The sequence below is a fragment of the Panulirus ornatus genome, chromosome 66, assembly GCF_036320965.1.
Source record: "Panulirus ornatus isolate Po-2019 chromosome 66, ASM3632096v1, whole genome shotgun sequence".
Lineage (NCBI taxonomy): Eukaryota > Metazoa > Arthropoda > Malacostraca > Decapoda > Palinuridae > Panulirus > Panulirus ornatus.
In genome coordinates, this window is record NC_092289.1 from 5,697,805 (window position 1) to 5,722,153 (window position 24,349).

General features: G+C 40.0%; 1 protein-coding gene across 7 annotated transcripts in view; it reads right to left on the bottom strand.

The window, feature by feature from the left end:
• The window catches only part of LOC139746857 (uncharacterized), a 456,577-nt gene that overhangs the window by 52,436 nt on the left and 379,792 nt on the right, over positions 1-24,349 (bottom strand). For 6 of the 7 annotated variants that reach the window (XM_071658479.1, XM_071658480.1, XM_071658476.1 and 3 more), the window contains 2 exons: positions 22,638-22,724; positions 7,266-7,454 (listed from right to left, as the gene is read on the bottom strand). In XM_071658479.1, the coding sequence (XP_071514580.1) occupies positions 7,266-7,454; positions 22,638-22,724 (276 nt within the window). The remainder of the gene's footprint in view (positions 1-7,265; positions 7,455-22,637; positions 22,725-24,349) is intronic. The other variant, XM_071658478.1, reaches the window with a different exon arrangement.

Here is a 24,349-nt window from a genome sequence, read left to right on the forward strand (position 1 = left end):
AATGGGGAGGTGATAACAAGTAGTGGTGATGTGAGAAGGAGATGGAGTGAGTATTTTGAAGGTTTGTTGAATGTGTTTGATGATAGAGTGGCAGATATAGGGTGTTTTGGTCGAGGTGGTGTGCAAAGTGAGAGGGTTAGGGAAAATGATTTGGTAAACAGAGAAGAGGTAGTGAAAGCTTTGCAGAAGATGAAAGCCGGCAAGGCAGCAGGTTTGGATGGTATTGCAGTGGAATTTATTAAAAAAGGGGGTGACTGTATTGTTGACTGGTTGGTAAGGTTATTTAATGTATGTATGACTCATGGTGAGGTGCCTGAGGATTGGCAGAATGCGTGCATAGTGCCATTGTACAAAGGCAAAGGGGATAAGAGTGAGTGCTCAAATTACAGAGGTATAAGAGTGTTGAGTATTCCTGGTAAATCATATGGGAGGGTATTGATTGAGAGGGTGAAGGCATGTACAGAGCATCAGATTGGGGAAGAGCAGTGTGGTTTCAGAAGTGGTAGAGGATGTGTGGATCAGGTGTTTGCTTTGAAGAATGTATGTGAGAAATACTTAGAAAAGCAAATGGATTTGTATGTAGCATTTATGGATCTGGAGAAGGCATATGATAGAGTTGATAGAGATGCTCTGTGGAAGGTATTAAGAATATATGGTGTGGGAGGCAAGTTGTTAGAAGCAGTGAAAAGTTTTTATCGAGGATGTAAGGCATGTGTACGTGTAGGAAGAGAGGAAAGTGATTGGTTCTCAGTGAATGTAGGTTTGTGGCAGGGGTGTGTGATGTCTCCATGGTTGTTTAATTTGTTTATGGATGGGGTTGTTACGGAGGTAAATGCAAGAGTTTTGGAAAGAGGGGCAAGTATGAAGTCTGTTGGGGATGAGAGAGCTTGGGAAGTGAGTCAGTTGTTGTTCGCTGATGATACAGCGCTGGTGGCTGATTCATGTGAGAAACTGCAGAAGCTGGTGACTGAGTTTGGTAAAGTGTGTGGAAGAAGAAAGTTAAGAGTAAATGTGAATAAGAGCAAGGTTATTAGGTACAGTAGGGTTGAGGGTCAAGTCAATTGGGAGGTGAGTTTGAATGGAGAAAAACTGGAGGAAGTGAAGTGTTTTAGATATCTGGGAGTGGATCTGGCAGCGGATGGAACCATGGAAGCGGAAGTGGATCATAGGGTGGGGGAGGGGGCGAAAATTCTGGGGGCCTTGAAGAATGTGTGGAAGTCGAGAACATTATCTCGGAAAGCAAAAATGGGTATGTTTGAAGGAATAGTGGTTCCAACAATGTTGTATGGTTGCGAGGCGTGGGCTATGGATAGAGTTGTGCGCAGGAGGATGGATGTGCTGGAAATGAGATGTTTGAGGACAATGTGTGGTGTGAGGTGGTTTGATCGAGTGAGTAACGTAAGGGTAAGAGAGATGTGTGGAAATAAAAAGAGCGTGGTTGAGAGAGCAGAAGAGGGTGTCTTGAAGTGGTTTGGGCACATGGAGAGGATGAGTGAGGAAAGATTGACCAAGAGGATATATGTGTCGGAGGTGGAGGGTGCAAGGAGAAGAGGGAGACCAAATTGGAGGTGGAAAGATGGAGTGAAAAAGATTTTGTGTGATCAGGGCCTGAACATGCAGGAGGGTGAAAGGAGGGCAAGGAATAGAGTGAATTGGAGCGATGTGGTATACCGGGGTTGACGTGCTGTCAGTGGATTGAATCAAGGCATGTGAAGCGTCTGGGGTAAACCATGGAAAGCTGTGTAGGTATGTATATTTGCGTGTGTGGACGTATGTATATACATGTGTATGGGGGGGGGTTGGGCCATTTCTTTCGTCTGTTTCCTTGCGCTACCTCGCAAACGCGGGAGACAGCGACAAAGTGTAAAAAAAAAAAAAAAATATATATATATGTATATATATTCTTTCTTCTTTCTTTTCCTTTGTCGCTGTCTCCCGCGTTTGCAAGGTAGCGCAAGGAAACAGACGAAAGAAATGGCCCAACCCACCCCCATACACATGTATATACATACGTCTACAAACGCAAATATACATACCTACACAGCTTTCCATGGTTTACCCCAGACGCTTCACATGCCCTGATTCAATCCACTGACAACAGGTCAACCCCGATATACCACATCGATCCAATTCACTCTATTCCTTGCCCTCCTTTCACCCTCCTGCATGTTCAGGCCCCGATCACACAAAATCTTTTTCACTCCATCTTTCCACCTCCAATTTGGTCTCCCACTTCTCCTCGTTCCCTCCACCTCCGACACATATATCCTCTTGGTCAATCTTTCCTCACTCATTCTCTCCATGTGCCCAAACCATTTCAAAACACCCTCTTCTGCTCTCTCAACCACACTCTTTTTATTTCCACACATCTCTCTTACCCTTACATTACTTACTCGATCAAACCACCTCACACCACACATTGTCCTCAAACATCTCATTTCCAGCACATCCACCCTCCTGCGCACAACTCTATCCATAGCCCACACCTCGCAACCATACAACATTGTTGGAACCACCATTCCTTCAAACATACCCATTTTTGCTTTCCGAGATAATGTTCTCAACTTCCACACATTCTTCAAGGCTCCCAAGATTTTCGCCCCCTCCTCCACCCTATGATTCACACTCAGTCTCTAGCTGTCATGCAATAATGCCCGAAAACCACAGCTCCCTTTCCACATCCAGGCCCTACACAACTTTCCATGGTTTACCCCAGACGCTTCACATGCCCTGATTCAATCCACTGACAGCACGTCAACCCCGGTACACCACATCGATCCAATTCACTCTATTCCTTGCCCTCCTTTCACCCTCCTGCATGTTCAGGCCCCGATCACACAAAATCTTTTTCACTCCATCTTTCCACCTCCAATTTGGTCTCCCACTTCTCCTCGTTCCCTCCACCTCCAACACATATATCCTCTTGGTCAATCTTTCCTCACTCATTCTCTCCATGTGCCCAAACCATTTCAAAACACCCTCTTCCGTTCTCTCAACCACGCTCTTTTTATTTCCACACATCTCTCTTACCCTTACGTTATTTACTCGATCAAACCACCTCACACCACACATTGTCCTCAAACATCTCATTTCCAGCACATCCACCCTCCTGCGCACAACTCTATCCATAGCCCATGCCTCGCAACCATACAACATTGTTGGAACCACTATTCCTTCAAACATACCCATTTTTGCTTTCCGAGATAATGTTCTCAACTTCCACACATTCTTCAAGGCTCTCAGAATTTTCGCCCCCTCCCCCACCCTATGATCCACTTCCGCTTCCATGGTTCCATCCGCTGCCAGATCCACTCCCAGATATCTAAAACACTTTACTTCCTCCACTTTTGCTCCATTCAAACTTACCTCCCAATTGACTTGACCCTCAACCCTACTGTACCTAATAACCTTGCTCTTATTCACATTTACTCTTAACTTTCTTCTTTCACACACTTTACCAAACTCAGTCACCAGCTTCTGCAGTTTCTCACATGAATCAGCCACCAGCGCTGTATCATCAGCGAACAACAACTGACTCACTTCCCAAGCTCTCTCATCCCCAACAGACTTCATACTTGCCCCTCTTTCCAAAACTCTTGCATTTACCTCCGTAACAACCCCATCCATAAACAAATTAAACAACCATGGAGACATCACACACCCCTGCCGCAAACCTACATTCACTGAGAACCAATCACTTTCCTCTCTTCCTACACGTACACATGCCTTACATCCTCGATAAAAACTTTCCACTGCTTCTAACAACTTCCCTCCCACACCATATATTCTTAATACCTTCCACCTTATATATATATATATATATATATATATATATGTAATGCAATTATCCCTGGGGATAGGGGAGAAAGAATACTTCCCACGTATTCCCTGCGTGTCGTAGAAGGCGACTAAAAGGGGAGGGAGCGGGGCTGGAAATCCTCCCCTCTCATTATTTTTTTTTAATTTTCCAAAAGAAGGAACAAAGAAGGGGGCCAGGTGAGGATATTCCCTCAAAGGCCCAGTTCTCTGTTCTTAACGCTACCTCGCTAACGCGGGAAATGGCGAATAGTTTGAAAGAAATAAAAAGATATAATGCAATGTCGAGGTGTGTGTCTTTGCTTTCTAACCTTCTTCCCTCAGTTTCTCTGTGTTTCCTTGCTTTTTAATGCACAGTTTCCCCTCTGAATGTTCTTTTACAGTAGTTGGCATTCCTCAGGGTTCTGTCCTATCTCCTACTCTCTTTCAATAAATGATGTCCCTGCTTCCTCTTCTAACTCAATTCACACTTACACTGATGATACCACTTTATATACTTCAACTAAATCTTAATTACCTCCTCCCTTTACTTCTCATTCTCTTTCTCATACTGATCATGTTAACTCTTTCAGTTCGGAACTATAAAGCATTTCCAAATGGAAAACCAGTCACTATGTCCAATTTAATATGGGAACCAGTCACTATGTTCAATTCAATAGTGCTAAAATGTAATTTCTTCCCATATATCTACCAAAGAATCATTTACTTGTGTCTGTTCAATTTCAAAACATCACAGTTAAACCCTGTAAAAACATATGTTGGACATTACTGTATCCTCCACTTTTCTGGAAACCCCATATACTCAGCATCATGATGTATGCTTCCCAGAAGCTATGAGTAATGTACAGGTGCCATAATTATCTTTTGTGTGAACTGCTATTTCTTATCTACAGGGGTCATATCAGCCTAAGTATGGAGCACTGCCTTCAGATCTGGAGCAGCTCATCCTTTACCTCTCTATTATAATACCTGGGTGGAATGCAAGGCCTTCCACCTCATCAGTTCTCCTGGCATCACCTCTCTTCAACTTTACCTTCTCAAAAGCGATGATGTTGCTGCTTTATTTTTCAATTAATATTTTGGCCACTGTTCTTGTAAGATGTCTGCACATCCCCATCCTATAAGGTTTGCAAACAGGGCACATGTTTAGCTGCTGCTTCCTACAGTTTCTGTGTACAGACTGGATAAGCTAAGCAGTGGAATTCTCTTCCTTTATTCTTTATAGTGTCACGTATAAAACACCTACAGAACCCTGATTAATTTCTTCCTTTTTCTTTAACTATTTTCTTTCACATGAGATGGCCTTGCTCACTTCATGTTTTGCACATGCTGTCATTTATCATACAAAAAAAATCAGCTGGGGCAAAAGAACTAAAGGTCATCTCTTGCATCTCCAAACGATGAGTTTGGGAATGAGATAATCTTGTTTAACATGATCTTTATGGTACACCAGGAACTTTAGGCATGTGTACCATGGGCTACCTGAAAATTATGAACTCAGGGAAAGAACAAAAACCTTGAAGGAATAGAGCACTCCTCAGGAGAACTAATGTGGGAAAGGTTAAGCTAGCTTTTTCTCTACATATACCAGCTGGGCCTAATAACCTTTTGAATGGGTTCCTACTTTAAAAATCCAATGAACATGATCAATGGAAAAAAAATGGTTTCTAAAGACACAAACACCTAAGAAACGCTTACCAAAGGTACCCTGGAACTCATGCACTTCTATAATTATCATTTATATTTCATTATTTGAAAAGCTTGGCCTTTCTTTGGGAATACTTTTTTTCCTATTCAGGAGGTAGCCCTGATTCCTTAAGCTTCATGGTGCAGCAATGATCATGGTGAGGAACTGCTAGATTGGCAAGCCAAATGATTCCAACCCAAACAACAAGGATTGGAGGGTGATCTTTGTTAACAAAGAGTTCTCAAGAACACTAATCCTGTCAGAAAAGTGGTCATACAAAGAACTCCCTTCCCCAAGATTGAGTTAAAGGAGTCTCATTCTACTGATATCTGATGCCTGTTCCCTCTGGAAACTCCTCTAAGTGGGTGGCATGGCAAAAGAGTCTCCATAACTGGTGAACTCCGGTGATGATTCTTAGCCTTTGGTGCCTCATCCTTACCAGGTTATGGGAAGAGGGTAAACATAGCACAGTGTTTCTTCATGGGATTTCCCTGGGATGGGTACTGCTTCTCTGGGTGGGAGCCACTTGTCTATTGAAATACCAATCAAAGTCACTGAAGATAAAACCTAAACAAAGGAGTCTTGATTGAATGATGCACATGCCTTAAGTAGTATGACCCAAATGTGGGAATCAGTACTGTTGCTCTGGAAAAATACCATTCTATTCCCTTCCTCTGTGTATTTCCCCTGGATGGGATCTACACAATGAAAGTTTTCACAGGAAAGCAAAAACACCCATGCAAAACAAGAGGTCTGTTGGGAATGGGATGGCAGAGTAAACCCATGGCTCATAGAGACCTGGACCACAAAGTACACCCTGTCCACACACCTAATGTTGAGCTAATGGTGTAAGTCAGGCAACAATAGTTATCCACGTCAGGATGAGAGATGCTGACCTGAAAGAAGCCAGAAGCTATAACTGAACAGGAACTGACCTTGCTCTGAGGGGTAATGCAGTGCATATCAACAAATGGCCCAGGGACGATGACAAAATCACTGAGTACAGGTCAGTTGTTGGTCAGAGGGAAAACCCAAGCTGAGTCATGCCATTATCTACTTGGGAGGGGGTTAATGGAAGGCAAGAAGCATGTACCACCCCAGTAAGACAAAAGCTTAGGAGATTTCAAACACTTGGAGATCTGAAACACCATTTTCCCTGTTTTTTTGGCAAAAACTTACTCGAGAGAAAAATTTTCCCTCTCTTATTTTTCTACATCCTTAATTTTTTCTCCCTTGCACATATGTGCTTAAAGAACCTTCTTACTCTTTAGAAATCTGTAATGCTTTATGCAGGGGCATGAGAACAACTCCTATTATCAAACATAAAATATAAGGAACTCTTGCAAATTATTTGAGTTTCTGTTGTGCCTGATGCAGTTAAGATATAATGAAAGTATGTTTTCATTGTCAGAATACTGTTTCATCTAAAGCCCTACCCTAAATGTGGGCAAATGGCAATATCATGAACAAATAGAAATATTTTCAACAAATACTTTATTCTAAAAGGAATTTTCTTTTGTATATCTTGCTAACCCACATACTGGAGTAAGATAATGTGGTCTAAAAAGTTTGGCTTACCATTGAATATCTAATAATACGACTGAGGACAATAATAAAATTATCCAAGCTGATACACATGTGAAGCAGTACCTTTTCCCTTATGTCTGTGTCAATTCATTTCAGCTCAGGCAAAATCAACCTATATGGATACATCAGAGGAAGACAGTTAATAATCACAATACTTAACATCATTACCACTTACCATATTACACTGCTCAAATTGTTGATTGAGTTGATTAGTTTGTGCAAGCGTTTGATACTCATAATTGAATGGCTTAGAGATGGAAACCCCTGGTGATGATGCTGGAGATGCTTGAGGGGCACTGGGAGATGGTGGAGCACTGCGTGAATCACTTGGGCTGTTACTACTGTAGCTCCCCAATCCACCAGTCTGTCATAAATATGAGAATTACAGTAAGTTTTGTCCATGACAAAATCTTGTAACAGGAAATGGAAACCAAAGAATTACACCTGGGGAATTTTTCTTTATATTGGCAAAATGGCATGGGTAAAAGCATGCCCTAATCATGACCATGTCAGTGGAAAGTAATGAAGCAAAAACAAGGAAAAAAAGTAGTAAGGATGAATCTGAGATCCTCAAGCATTAGTAAACCTGACTCTTTAAGGTAAAAAAACTTAAACATGGAAGAAAAGAAAAAAGAAAGAAGACAATTCCACAGCTTTGCAATGTGAAAAAAGGAGGTATCATAATGGTCAATCCTCATAGGGCCAGGTCTCCCTTCTGAAAGTATGGGAAGCAGCAGCCAGATATATGCTTTGGCTATAGGTCACAGAGGCTGGGACACATGCAGATAAATCACAAGAGCAGTGGCTGAAATAATACTTATAGAATAGAAAGTGGAGAGTAACACCAAAGCAGAAACTTCAGTGCACAGAGGCGATTAGAGGAAAAGCTATAAGGTAGAGGATTCTCAATTCCAATCTACCTAAGAAAGATGTGGAACAAGAGCCACCCCAGATATGTGAGTAGTACTCTAAACAGGCATGGATGAGACCCCTGTATATGTGGAACTGCTCAAAAGAAATATAATTTTGGAACCTATGCAGCACTCACAGCTTTTGCAATGCAGATTTTGTAATATTCATAATGTGGGATTTGCAGGATAGAGTGGAGAATATGATTATACCCAATATGTTTATTCTACTGCAGAGCTGAACAGTACTGCTATAAAAGTTAAAAGCAAGAATCAAATATGATTTAAAAAGAGACAGAGAAAGAAAATACATATCTGCACAGATGAACTTAATGAGGTTACTGATTCCCCATTTCGTGATGTTGCAGAGGTCTAAATCAAGACAGAAAATAAGTACTAGAGTAAGGAAGAGTGAGTTGAAAGTATACTAAATAATTGGCATAAAAGTGAGTAATCTTAGAGGCTGAAGAAAGACTATTCAAGGAGAGAAGAGGGTAAGCAACTGCACAGAACCCTAAGGGAAACCAATGTTGACAGGGTAATATGTCACTCCATCAGCAACTAGAGAAATGTAACAACTACAAAGAAAGCTATGTATTAAAAAACAAAAATAAGCAGAAAAGTCAGAGGAAGGAAGCTTAGTACAGAAAGACTTGTGCCACACCAAGCGCTTTAAAATTGTTAAGGGTAAGAGAGGCAGGTCACACAGGACTGAAAGCACCAGAAATCCTAGAGCTGCAAAAGCTGTAATGGTGATCTGATATAGCAGAGATAGCAGAAGAAAGATGAGGAAATCATTAGAAGTGTCTCCTTCATAACTACAACAACCAGAGTTTAAGAAAGGGAAAGTTAAGTATGTTTCTGGAGATAGTTGAAGTGAGAGAGATAAGGAAATAGTTAGAAGTCTCCATAAGGATGAGCTGCAACAAGGTATGCTTACACAAAGAAGGGTGAGTATGGGTTTTACGATAAAAATGAAACACCTGAGCACACTCCTCTGAGACAAAAGGTGGTATCCATCCAATCCATATACCATATCCACTTGTAGCATAGAAAGAACTTAAAAAGACCTTGAACAAAAAAGACATGGTGATGAGGAAACATTCTGTATCAGGAAGGGGGGTTCAAAGTACAATCATCCAAGATGGAGTTAGGAAAATAAATGAGTGACCTTATTTAATTTTCAGCTAAAAACTAATCGGGCTGGAAAAGGTGAATCAAAGAAGCTGCTCAAGATGCTTTTAGTTATGGATCGTGCTTTTGGTTAGGTAGCAAATGATTTTTCAGTGCAAGTGAAATAAGCACACTCTTTTCATAAAAGCATACTTGATACAAACAACAGTTTTCTAATAATTCTCAGCAGAAATGGAGGCATAGTGAGACTTAGAAGAATGAGAAAGTTCCCAGCTTTGTACCAGATGACAAGCTTCAGATCAAGATTAATCAAACCATAAGTGAGGTTTAATCCAAAAAGGGATGTAGGATTTCATTCCAGCCAAGACAGCTTCTTTCATACCATCCAAGCCAACAAAGCAGTACTAGTCACAAAAACAAATCCAGAATAAAAGCTGTGCAAAGAAAACCACTTAGTCCTTTAAAAGAGCCAAAGTTGGAAATTCAAGGAAGGATATGGGTGAATGTACCCAGTCAGATAGAAAAGACTGATCTCAGAACACTAAGGGGCAGGGAAGAGAAATAGAGCATTTACAGCATAGGGGAGAAAGAATACTTCCCACGTATTCCCTGCATGTCGTAGAAGGTGACTTAAAGGGAAGGGAGTGGGGGGCTGGAAATCCTCCCCTCTCATTTTTTTTTTTAATTTTCCAAAAGAAGGAACAGAGAAGGGGGCCAGGTGAGGATATTCCCTCAAAGGCCCAGTCCTCTGTTCTTAATGCTACCTCGCTAATGCGGGAAATGGCGAATAGTATAAAAAAAAAAAAAAACAGCAAGAGGTTTCAGAGGTGGAAAAATGGGAGATCAAGTATGCTAAATAAGTGATCATTGAGATAATGAACAAATACTGAGTATTTTATTATTTCTTCTACAATATCAAAGTAAGGAAAAGAGGGGGTCTCATCATCACCAAAAATCACCCTATGTTGAACCAAGGTAATCTTTGGGCTTTACACTAAAAATATCTCAGCAAGTGGATGTGAGGAAAACAATAGCTTGTGGCAGAAAGTCAAATATTTGAAGAACTGTGCAAAGATAGAGAAGGTGGGGGTAAGGATGTATGAAACATAAAAGCAAAAGTTTGGAGGGTGGAGAACTTCTGAGTCACATGGCATCAAAGTTGGAAGAATCAAGATCCATGAGGTAAGCAGTATGAGTTTTTGTACTACAATACATACAAGTACTGCCTCTGGGGCCCTTATGACATCTTAGAATTATGTAAACCTTTGAAGCCCAAATGTATTTCCATAATAAGTCTAACATACAAAAACAAATTATCCTAAAGTGCTCAAAACTTTCTCAATATTGGTTCAGTTGAACTACACTTGACATCCCAGGTAGTCCAATACCTTGTGTGACTTACTAAAACAAGAAGCTATTTCTTCAACACAAAGTGGGAAAACTGATATGCAATTAAAATATGAAAAAATCACAATTACATAAGTTATTTCATCCCTATAAATGAAATGAAATATGTATTATTATATATACAATGTTAACAATGCAATATGAACAAAATAAAATACAAAATAATATCATTTACTAATAAAATGCATAAAAAATGTATGATATTACTTCCAGCAAGAAGTTGTCCTGTTACCATGCAGATTGAAGTACATGCCTCCTCATAACTGTTATACGTTTTACTCCTAACTGTCATACATTTTACTCCTAACATGTTAAGAAATTAGTCTTTTAAACTAAATTACTGTACAAGTCTTTGTCTTGATTATCAAAGGTATCTGGATAAAAAAAAAAAGTAACTAGATAACAATCTTGTATTTCAATTTCTAAAAGAGGAAACAGGAGTCAACCGTGCAGCGCTCATCCTCATCGAATGGGACGTCTGAATGTGTGTGGATGTAACCAAGATGAGAAGAAAGGAGAGAGGTAGTATGTTTGAGGAAAGAAACCTGGATGTTCAGGCTCAGAGCAAAACGAAGCTCAAGGGTAAAGGGGAAGAATGGTGTAGAAAAGTCTTGGGGGGAAAAAAAGACAGGGGTTAGTGGAGGACTACTCCTAAAGAAGTTGTGGGAGTGTTTGAGAGAGTGTAAGGGAGTAAAGTCTAGACTGAAGTGGGTAAAACTGAAAGTGGGTGGAGGTGGGTGATGATTGGTATTCATGCACCTGGTCATGAGAAGAAAGATATTGAGAGGTAAAAGTTTTGGGAGCAGCTGAGTGAGTGTATCTGCAGTTTATGTGCACGAGACTGGGTATTAGCGATGGAGATTTAAATGTGAAGGTGAGTAATGTGGCAGTGGAGGGTATAAATGGTATACATGGGGTATTGTGTTGTGAATGGAAATGGTGAAAAGCTTGTGGATTTGAGTGTTGAAAAAAATACTAGTGATTGGAAATACCAGGTTTAAAAATAGACATACACAATTATATGCATGTGAGAAGGAAATGGTCAAAGGGCATTATTAGATTACTTGTTAATTGATAGGCATGTGAAAGAAAGAATCTTTGGAAGTCAATGTGATGAGGAGAAGGGCAGCTGGTGGGATGTCAGATCACTATCTTGTGGTGCAAAGGTGAAGATTTGTAGAGGGTTTTCAAAAAAGAAGAGAGAATGTTGGGGAGAAGACAGTAGTGGGAGTAAATGACCTTGGAAAGGTGACCTGTGTGAGGAAATACCAAGAGAGATTGAGAGTAGAATGGCAAAAGGTGAGAGCAAACGACATGAGGGGAGTGGGTGAGGTATGGGATGTATTTAGGAAAGCAGTGATGGTATATGCAAGAGAAGCATGTCATGAGAAAGGTGGCAGGCAGGCAGATTAGAAAGGGTAGAGAGTGGCAAGATGAAGAAGTAAAGTTGTTAGTGAATGAGAAAGAGAGGTGTTTGGTTTAGATGATACTTGCAAGGAGGGAGTGCAAATGACTGGAAGATGTATAAAAGAAAGCAGCAGGAGGTGCAAGGGTTGAAAAAGAGGGCAAATGAGAGAGATGTTTTGGAAGAAGTAAATAACGTGCGTAAGACAAGAAGACAAATAGGAACATAAGTGTAGGTGACGGGGGTTGTGATAACAGGTAGTGATGAAGTGAAGAGGAGATGAAGAGAGTATTTTGAAGGTTTGTTGAATGTGCTTGATGGCAGATGTAGGATGTTTTGGTCAGGATGGTGTGCAAAATGAAAGAGTCAGGGAGAGTGGTTTGGTGGAGAGAATAGGTGGTGAAAGCTTTGTGGAAGATGAAATCCAGTACTACAGCTGAATTTAACAAAAAAGGGGTGACTATAATGTTGATTTGCTGGGAAGGATATTCAATGCATGTATGAATCATGGTGAAGAGCATGAAGATTGGCAGAATGCATGTTTAGTGCCAATGTACAGTCAGGGAGCAAAGAACCAGGACACTATTGGTGACATTGAAACGTATAGGTATGTATATGTGCGTGTGTGGACGTTACTGACAGCACGTCCACCCTGGTATACCACATCGTTCCAATTCACTCTATTCCTTACATGCCTTTCACCCTCCTGCATGTTCAGGCCCGGATTGCTCAAAATCTTTTTCACTCTATCCTTCCACCTCCAATTTCGTCTCCCACTTATATATATATATATATCATTTATATTCGTATTCATTATACTTTGTCATTGTCTCCCGCATTAGAATGGCCCATCTCACCCACATACACATGTATATACATACACGTCCACACATGCACATATACATACCTATACATCTCAACTTATGTGTGCGAGGCAGCGCTAGGAAAAGACAACAAAGGCCCCATTTGTTCACACTCAGTCTCTAGCTGTCATGCATAATGCATCAAAACCACAGCTCCCTTTCCACATCCAAGCCCCACAGAACTTTCCATGGTTTACCCCAGACACTTCACATGCCCTGATTCAATCCACTGACAGCACGTCGACCCCGTTATACCACATCGTTCCAATTCACTCTATTCCTTGCACGCCTTTCACCCTCCTGCAAGTTCTGGCCCCGATCACTCAAAATCTTTTTCACTCCATTTTTCCACCTCCAATTTGGTCTCCCACTTCTCCTCGTTCCCTCCACCTCTGACACACATATCCTCTTTGTCAATCTTTCCTCACTCATTCTCTCCATGCGACCAAACCATTTCAAAACACCCTCTTCTGCTCTCTCAACCACATCCTTTTTATTACCACATATCTCTCTTACCCTTTCATTACTTAGTCGGTCAAACCACCTCACACCACATACAGTCCTCAAACATCTCATTTCCAGCACATCCAACCTCCTCTGCACAACTCTATCTACAGCCCAACCCTCGCAACCATATAACATTGTTGGAACCACTATTCCTTCAAACATACCCATTTTTGCTTTCTAAGATAATATCTCGACTTCCACACATTCTTCAACGCTCCCAGAACTTTCGCCCCCTCCTTCAATCCTATGATGGGGTGAGAAACTGCAAAAGCTGGTGACTGAGTTTGGTAAAGTGTGTGAAAGAAGAAAGCTGAGAGTAAATGTTGTAGATGAGAAGGCATGGGAAGTGAGGCAGTTGTTGTTTGCTGATGATACTTGCTCCTCTCTCCAAAACTCTCGCATTCACCTCCCTAACAACCCCATCCATAAATAAATCAAACAACCATGGAGACATGCACACCCCGACACAAACCGACATTCACTGGGAACCAATCACTTTCCTCTCTTCCTACTCGTACACATGCCTCACATCCTCGATAAAAACTTTTCGCTGCCTCTAGCAACTTACCTACCACACCATATACTCTTAATACCTTCCACAGAGCATCTCTATCAACTCTATCATATGCCTTCTCCAGATCCATAAATGCTACATACAAATCCATTTGTTTTTCAAATTATTTCTCACATACATTCTTCAAAGAAAACACCAGATCCACACATCCTCTACCACTTCTGAAACCACCCTGCTCTTCCCCAACCTGATGCTCTGTACATACCTTCACACTCTCAATCAATACCCTCTCATATAATTTCCCAGGAATACTCAACAAACTTATACCTCCGTAATTTGAGCACTTACCTTTATCCCCTTAGCCTTTGTACAATGGCACTATGCATGCATTCCACTAATCCCCAGGTACTTCACCATGAGCCATACATACATTGAATATCCTCACCAACCAATCAACAACACAGTCCCCCCCCCCCCCTTTAAATGAATTCCACTGCAGTACCATCCAAACCCATTGCCTTGCTGGCATTCATCTTCCACAAAGCTTTCACTACCTCTTCTCTGTTTACCAAACCATTCTCCCTGACCCTCTCACTTCTCACACCACCTCAACCAAAACACCCTATATCTGCCTCTCTATCAACTAACACATTCAACAAACCTTCAAAATACTCACTCCATCTCCTCACATCACCACTAGTTATTACCTCTCCATTAGCCCCCTTCACCGATGTTCCCATTTGTTCTCTTGTCTTTCGCACTTTATTTACCTCCTTCCAAAACATCGTTTTATTTTCCCTGAAATTTAATGATACTCTCTCACCCCATCTCTCATTTGCCCTCTTTTTCACCTCTTGCACCTTTCTCTTGACCTCCTGCCCTTCTCTTATACATCTCCCAGTCATTCGCACTATTTCCCTGCAAAAAACATCCAAATATATCTCTCTTCTCTTTAAATAATAATCTTACTTCTTCATCCCACCATTCACTACCCTTTCTAATCTGCCCACCTCCCACGCATCTCATGCCACAAGCATCTTCTGCGCAAGCCATCACTGCTTCCCTAAATACATCCCATTCCTCCCCCACTCTCCTTATGCCCTTTGCTCTTATCTTTTTCCATTCTGCACTCAGTCTCTCCTCGTACTTCCTCACACAAGTCTCCTTCCCTAGCTCACTTACTCTCAACACTCTCTTCATTCAACTTTCTCTCTTCTGAAAACCTCTAGAAATCTTCAACTTCGCCTACACAAGATAATGATCTGACAACCCTCCAATTGCTCCTCTCAGCACAGTAACATCTAAAAGTCTATCTTTCATGTGCCTATCATTTAATACATAATCCAATAATGCTCTCTGGCCATCTATCTTGCTTACATACATATACTTATACATATCTCTCATTTTAAAACAGGTATTCCCAATCACCAGTCCTTTTTCAGCACACAAATCTACAAGCTCTTCATCATTTCCATTTACAACATTGAACACCCCATGTACACCAATTATTCCCTCAACTGCCACATTACTCACCTTTGCATTCAAATCACCCATCACTATAACCCAATCTCGTGCATCAAAACTGCTAAAATACTCACTCAGCTGCTCCCAAAACACTTGCCTCTCATGATCTTTCTTCTCATGACCAGGTGCATAGGTACCAATAGTTACCCATCTCTCTCCATCAACTTTCAGTTTTACCCATATCAATCTAGAGTTTACTTTCTTACACTCTATCAAATACTCCCACAACTCTTGTTTCAGGAGTAGTGCTACTACTTCTTTTGCTCTTGTCCTCTCACCAACCCCTGACTTTACTCCCAAGACATTCCCAAACCACTCTTCCCCTTTACCCTTGAGCTTCGTTTCACTCAGAGCCAAAGCATCCAGGTTCCTTTCTTCAAACATACTACCAATCTCTCCTTCTTTCTCAACTTGGTTACATCCACACACATTTAGACACCCCAATCTAAGCCTTCGAGGAGGATGAGCACTCCCTGCATTACTCCTTCTGTTTCCCCTTTTAGAAAGTTAAAATACAAGGAGGGGAGGGTTTCTAGCTCCCTGCACCCGTCCCCTTTAGTTGCCTTCTACGACACGTGGGGAATGCGTGAGAAGTATTCTTTCTCCCCTATCCCCAGGGATATATAGCAATGGTGTTTTCCTGTGGGGTGGGGTAGCGACAGCAATGGTTGAAGGCAAGCAAGTAGGAATGTGCAAATGTGTATGTATGGAATGTCTGCGTATGTGTATGTATATGCTTATATGTATATGAATTACTTCCTTGATCAAACCACCTCACATCACATATTGTCCTCAAACATTTCATTTGCAACATATTTACCCTCCTCCGTACAACCCTATCTATAGCCCATGCCTCGCAACATATGATATTGTTGGACCTACTATTCCTTCAAACGTACCCATTTTTGCTCTCTAAGACAACGTTCTTTCCTTCCCCACATTCTTCATTGCTCCCAGCACCATAGACCCCTCCCCCACCCTGTGACTCTTTCACTTCCATGGTCCATTCACTTCTAAGTCCACTCCCAGATATCTATAACACTTCAATTCCTCCAGTTTTCCTCTATTCAAACTTGCATCCCAACTAACTTGTCCCTCAACCCTACTGAATCTAATAACCTTGCTCTTATTCACATTTACTCTCAAGTTTCTCCTTTCACACACTTTTCCAAACTCAGCCACCAACTTCTGCAGTTTCTCACTTGAATCAGCCACCAGTGCTATATCATAGGCAATTTCTTGCATTAGAGAAGTAGCCTCAGGAACAGAAGAAGAAGTAAGTATCTCATTAATTCAAATTCATTCTCTAGATGTCATGAATACCACAATAAACCAGAGCCCCCTCTCCACAACAAAGTTGCCAAGAGTATGCCACAGTTTCCCTTTACTGCTTTGTATGCCTTGGTTCACCCCACTGACAGCATTCTATCACATGTAAAACGAATCATTTCACTTCCCTTTATCCCTTGCACACAATGCAAACTCCAGCATTTTCAGGCCCCAAGCATTCAAAGCATCTTTCATGTCACCCTTCTGCCACCTCCTTTGTATACCCCTTTCCCTGTTCTTTCCACTACTAACATGTAAACTTTCTTAGTAATCTTGGTATTCTTTGTCAAATGTCTACACCATTTCAGCACATCCACTTCGTTTCTCTCATACATACTCCTCTTACTACTCTTTTTTACCCTTTTTATTCTTATTTGATCAACCCTCCTCACACCTCAAAACAATTTATTTCCAACACATTAACTCTATCCATTACATTTCTGTCTAAAGCCTATACCTGACATCCATACAGCCTGATGGGACTACTATACCAATCAAACAGACCTATCTTAGACTTTAAAGGCAGTAACCTCTCTCCACACTATTCTCAGTGCCTCAAGGCCTTTTCTCCCTCACTCATCCTATCTCTCTTCAGCTTCTATGATTATTTCCTACCATCTCTACTCCCAAATATCCAAAATACTCTACTTCCTCTAAGTTCTTTCCATTCAAACTCACTCCAAGAACACTGTCTCTTTTCACAGCAAAACCTAACATCCTTGCTTTAATTCACTTTTAACTTTCTTTTTTCACACACTCCCAAACTCAGACACTTGTTTCCACAGTTTCTCACTCATATCTAGCACCAGAGGCCCCCCCCCCCAAAGCACACGTGCACCTCTTTCCAAGACCTGCATCCACCTCCCTCACCACCCTATCTATAAACAAATTAAACAACCATGGTGACATGACACAACCATGGTGACATGACACAACCCTGCTGTAGACCCACCCTCACCTGGAACCATTCACCTCCTTTCTTCCTACTTGCACACACATCTTACTCTCTTGTCAAAAGCTTCTCGCTACTTCTTGCAGCTTTCTCCCCCACACCATATATTTGCAATACCTTCAAAAAGAAAAAAAAAGAGCATCTCTATCAATCCATCATCTGCTTTCTTCAGATCCATATATGCCACATACAAGTCCTTCTGTTTCTCTACGTACTGCTCATACATTCTTCAAACACCATATTTACTTATTCTCTACCACTCCTGAAACCACACTGTTCCTTCCCATTATAAAACTACGTGCATGCCACCATATTCTCAATCACTATTCCCCCATACAACTTAGCAGGTATACTCAGCATAATTATATCTCAGTAATTTCAACCTTCACTTTTGTTCCCCTTGTCTTTACCCAATGGCAGCATACAAGCATTCCATCAATCTTGTAGGCATCTCACCATGATCCATACATACACTGAAATCTTAACAAACCAAATAACAACACTATCACCCTTTCGTATGAAATTCAGCAGTAATTCCATCCACTCCACCTACTTTGTAACATTTCACCTTTTGCAAGGCTTTCACCACCTCTTCTCTTTCCATCAAACCACTTTTTCAGATTCTATCACTTCTTATACCTGGACATCCTAAACATCACACATCTGCTACCCTATCATCGATCATATATAATGATTCATCAAAATACACCATTTCCTCTACACCTCATTGCTGTCTGTTACCAATTTCCTATTTTCCCCTATCAACAATGTCCCCATTTATTCTCATGTTTTTCTCGCATTATCAACCTCCTTCCAAAAATTTTCTTATTTTTCCTGAAGTTTACTTATACTTGCTCACTCCAGCTCTCATATGCCCTCTTTCTTAGCCCCTGCACCTTCCTTTGACCTCTTTCCACTTTCTCTTGTACATTTCCCAATCATCTGTACTTCCCTGCAAATAATGCCCATACATACTAGCATAAGCCAGGTACCTAATTTATCAATCAGTCCCTAACAGTGAATGAACAGCTAGGATGACTGTAAATCAACTACCACAACCAGGATTTAAACCTATGTGGGTTAGATAGATAGCCTTAGATAGCCTGTGAACGCATCGCAATAAGCAACATTAACAAGTACAAAATGAAGGTTGCTGCTCTACATTTTCAAAATGGAATAAGTACCAAGCAACTGATGAAACAATCAGTTGAAGAACAAAGCAAACCTGAGGCTATGCCACAGCCAACTGACTCATTAGAAGATTGTTACTTTGACTGTGTATCTCTGACTGATATATGAACAATCTAGTTATAAATGCAAAAGTGAAGAATAAGGTTCATAATCATCTCTTGTTTTTACTCTATAAAAATAGAAAGCTATCAAACACTTTGCTTTTCTTAATATCTAACATGACTCACACCTTTTAAATGTTTTGCCGACAGAAAATCATTTAAGTACATGCCATGCCAGGAAAAACTGATGTAGAATGGCACCATCTGCTGAAAGACACTGACAAGGTAGCAAGGATTTCTTTTAGTTTCTTTGAATCTAAATATCACTGTGCAGTCACCTATAGTGAGGGGTGCTGATGTGATCAATGGAGTGTGGTAATGTGATCAATGAATTTAAACATATAACAATCTTTCCATGGAATACTTTATCAACTCATCACTCAGACAAGGGTTTGGAGTAATTATCCTCTAGCTTACTCTCAGGCATAGAAAAACAATGAAACTTAGGAATATTACATGATCACATAAGTACATGAAAACATTATCAATGAAACATTCTGAAATGTCCAGACATAAGATCATATTAGAAAATGAATATCAAGAATGAAAAATATGGAATCAAGCTATGATTCTCATACATAAACAAATGATTTACAAATGATACAAAGAAATTTCATACAATAACCCACAAACAAAATACCTAGAATTCTGCATCTGTCAAAGAAATTCCATATAATAACCCACAAACAAAATATCTAGAATTCTGCATCCATATAATAATCCACAAACAAAATATCTAGAATTCTGCATCTGTCTTTATCTTATAAGGAAAGCAGTCAACAAATGAGCAGCTGGCTGCTACATTTTCACCTGAATAGCCATGAACTACTATGATACTGAAATTAAAGAAATATTTTGAAGTTCACATCCCCTTCCAAATATCAAAATAATCTTATCCTCACTATAAATGGGGATAAATTTCTGGAAAAAGGTGAAAGGGAAATCAACCAAAGCACCAGCAGGTTTCATCTGTAAAAGGCTACTGAATTGTACATTTCAAAAAACAGAATTCTGAGAAACATTTACATCTAAGGCACATAAATCTACTGAGAAAGTACACCCATCCATTGCTTGATGCAGGATTACTATATGAGATTTCACTTTTCTGTGAAGACTTACTTCTACCAGTCCCTCTTTCTATGTGGTCAAATTTTGCTACTATGCAGATGTCTGCAGTAGAAAGTGTCAATGTCCCATTTTTCTCTAAGTTTATTTGTTCATTATATGTAATTTCTTTTGTGTGAGGCTTTTGCAGAATAAAATCCATGCATACAGTAAGTGATGGGTGTATTCAAATACATAATACTTGTCAATACAGACTGAAGTTTTCAGTCAGAGGAGCAGAAAGTGTCAGTGAAGAGGGCTCTTCAAGTGGGCTATAATGAATCTTAAACAAAAATGTGCTAAAACCTAGGACACTGTTGCAACAATCCAGAGAAAACAAGTGTGTATGTTAGCTGAGGGTGCTAGCACCACTCAGGGATGGGAAGGCAGACCTTAAAATCTGAGAACAGGTGGACTGCTTTGTTGAGCTATGTTTTACTAAATCTCCATGTACATCGTAACACTTGCTGACTGTTTCATTGGTGAATCTCCTTTAATAATAATCATAAGTCTGCCATCACTAAAATCATTGTTGCTATTTTTGAAGCCAACTTACTTTAGCATGAACACTTAATAATTTGTGGTATCTGATTGGTGAACAACAAAAGGAGCAAATAAACAAAGATAGTTAAGTGGATGAGAAATGGGAAGTATCTATGGAAGCAGTGCTTGCATGAGCAAGATAAGTGTGTAGCATGCATATGGTGGGTGCAGGACAAGAGACAAAGTGTAATGAGTGGTGGGATGTTGAAGCAGAGTTACTGGCAAAAGAAAACAGAAGAAAGATGTATGGGTGGTCTTACAGGGAAGAAAAGTGAGTGATTAGATGTACAAGAGAAAGTAGCAGGAGGTCAAGACAAAGGTGCAGAGGTTAAAAAAGAGGGCATATGAGAGCTGGGGTAAGCCAGTATCAGCAAACTTCAGGGAGAATAAGATGTTTTGGAAGGGGTTTATAGTATTAGCAAGATAAACAAGAGAACACATGGGAACATCAGTAAATGGGGCAAATGGGGAAGTGGTAAAAAGCAGAGATGAGATAAAGAGATGAAATGAGTATTTTCAGGGATTGCTGAACGTGTTTAATAACAGGATGGCAAGTGTATGGCATTTAGGTAAGGGAGGTATATGAAGTCAGAGTAATGGCAAGTGGTTTGGTGAAGTAAGAGGTGGTGAAAACTCTGTGTATGATAAAACATGGTAAGGTAGGTAAAGTGGATGGGATTGCAGCTGAGTTTCTTATGAATGGGGGTGACTGTGTTGTTGATTGGTTAGTCAGAATTTTTAATGTACATATGGATTATGGTGGGATGTCAGAGGACTGGTGGAATGCATGCATAGTACCAACGTATAAAGGAGAGGGGGGGAGACAAATGAGTGTTCAAATTACAGAGGTACACGTTTGCTGAGCATACCTGAAGGTTTTAAGGGAGAATGATGATTGAGAGAAAGCAGCAAGCACAGAGCATCAGACTGGGAAGGAAAAATGTGGTTTAAGGAGCAGAAGAGGAAGTGAAGAATAGATATTTCCTTTATGAATGTGTCGCAGAAATACGAAGAAAAATAATGGGATATGTATGTGGCATTTACGGATCTGGAGAAAGCATATGTATGGTTGATAAAGATGCCTTGTGGAAGGTCTTCAAAATACATGGCATGGGCGTTAAGCTATTTCAACAGAGAGGTTTTCATCACGAGAGTAAGGTATGTGACTAAGCAGACAGGAGAGTTAGCGGTAATAGGTGGTGGGTTGTGGCAGGGGTGTGTGATGTAACTATGGCTGTTGAATTTGCTCAGGGATGGGGTAGTGAGGGAGGGACAGGTTTGCAGTATGTTGAGAGGGACCTGGGGAAGTAAGTAAAAGCTATTTGCTGATGATGTGGAACTAGTGGCAGATTTGAAAAAGACACTTCAAAAGTTGGTGTCTGAGATTCCTTATTCTTGAAATAATCTTGGTGTCTGGATTAATAACTCTTTATAAATCTTGGCTGAGAGTGAGGTTGACCGATTCACAGAATCTTAAATTTTGTCATTTTCTACTGGACCAACAGTATAAAATGGAACAACTTTGCACAATTAGTAACAAAAGCAAATTGGTAGTCAACAGCATGTACCTCCAATGATTCACTGTGATACCCACCAGCAACACATTATGCATAACATGATATTTGTTCTTAACAATTCAAGTGTAATCAATCTTATCCATACCACATTTTCAGTGGCAAAAATGAATTGTTTATATATGAATTCATTTATGGCAAACTCATTCATAACAAGGAAAAGTTATATTTTTTCACTGTATTTACACTCGTCTTACAGCTCCCGTATGAGGAAAAAAATCTCCCAAAAGAAAAAAATTTCATGTCTGTGAATAAAACACTCACTGATAAGTACTAACTTTGCTAATAAAATACACTTACAGACTGATGAAAAATGACTCAGTTTCATCTCTGGAAGGAAAAATGATGAAATATCATGAAGAGTAATCTGTTCTGTAGTCTACTACAGCTTATAAAAAGAAGAAATTACTATGATGCTTATTATCAAGATTTTTTCTTAATGACTTTCCTTGGTTACCAACAGCATAAAAACACAATTCATGTATACTTACGTGAAGGGAATGACATGGTCCAGGTGAGCTTCTCGGACTGAGCTGAGGACTAACAGGATTTCTATAATCCATGAAGGGGAGGTGGTTCTGTAACAATACATCCATCACAAGCATTATATCTCTACTCATGCACCCATGCTAGTCTGTGCTGCCTGCCAGCTGCTATCCCATAAATATTTTCCTTAGAAATATTTACATTACCTGTATTTCTACATTCAATGATGATAAAATACAGAGACAACTATCAATCAAACTTAAAAAAACTTGTTAAAAATGAAGCCTTGGCTGGCAGCCCACATTCAAAGATCAAGCTGATCTTGTGATCTTGTTTCTTTTTAAAAACAAATTAAGAAATCATACCTAAAAGAAGCATGAGCTTGTACTTAAAATGATCTAATATAATGACATTCTCAGGGACATGAATTTACTACAATCTGCTTACATGTAACAAAAACAATATCATAAAAAAGAATGTGAAAAATTTTTTGACTGATCTTTTCAGCAAGTTTACAAATCAAAAGATATACTCATTTACTTGAAGTTGAGGCATGCCTAGTAACTTTTGGTACCTCTGGCTTTCTGCCAAGAATTCAAATGAAAATAAATCACACACACAAATGAACAGGAATAAGCAACAGCAATTCATAAGCATTTAGAAAAAAAAAAAAACAAGTCTTCTTTCTCTGCAAAGAACAGCTGATGCCAAGAGGTAGTCAAGCTGACTCAAGATTCACATGAGAAAAAATGGCTGAAGGGTTGTTAACAAACGAGCTTAAAAAAAAGTCTACCATAAAAGCCTGGCGTAACAACACAAATCATTCAAAATTCAAAAGGAGACCAAGGCAGGCATCACCAAAGTTTGGGTAGTGAATACTATGTAACATCTGTGTATTCTAAGAAGAATCTTTTACACTAATGGGTTTCCAATCTCTTAAATAACCTAAAGTAATTACCTACTTGTGCAACAAGGAAGGAGTTCCTCTACACTCACGGGTACCATCTTTGAACTTTCTCTGTGATACAAATTTTTTAACTTTTGTGTGCTGTCAACTTTCACAATTTCATCATTTAGTTTATACCATTCATCCACTATGATGATACTTAAAAAGCACTTCTTTCCAACCTCCCATAACATTTCTTGCTTAAATTCTTGTTGTGGCCTCTGGTTGCTCTCCCTTTGTATTTTCCAAAGAGCTGTTCACTGATAAGATCATCAAACTGGTTCAGGCGATTAAAGATTGTGATCAAGTCTTTCTTTGCTCCTCTCTTTTTCCAAATTTATGGCCTTTAACACATTCAACAAACCTTCAAAATACTCACTCCATCTCCTTCTCACATCACCACTACTTGTTATCACCTCCCCACTTGTGCCCTTCACCGAAGTTCCCATTTGCTCCCTTGTCTTACGCACTTTATTTACCTCCTTCCAGAACATCTTTTTATTCTCCCTAAAATTTAATGATACTCTCTCACCCCAACTCTCATTTGCCCTCTTTTTCACATCTTGCACCTTTCTCTTGACCTCCTGTCTCTTTCTTTTATACATCTCCCACTCAATTGCATTTTTTCCCTGCAAAAATCGTCCAAATGCCTCTCTCTTCTCTTTCACTAATACTCTTACTTCTTCATCCCACCACTCACTACCCTTTCTAATCAACCCACCTCCCACTCTTCTCATGCCACAAGCATCTTTTGCGCAATCCATCACTTAT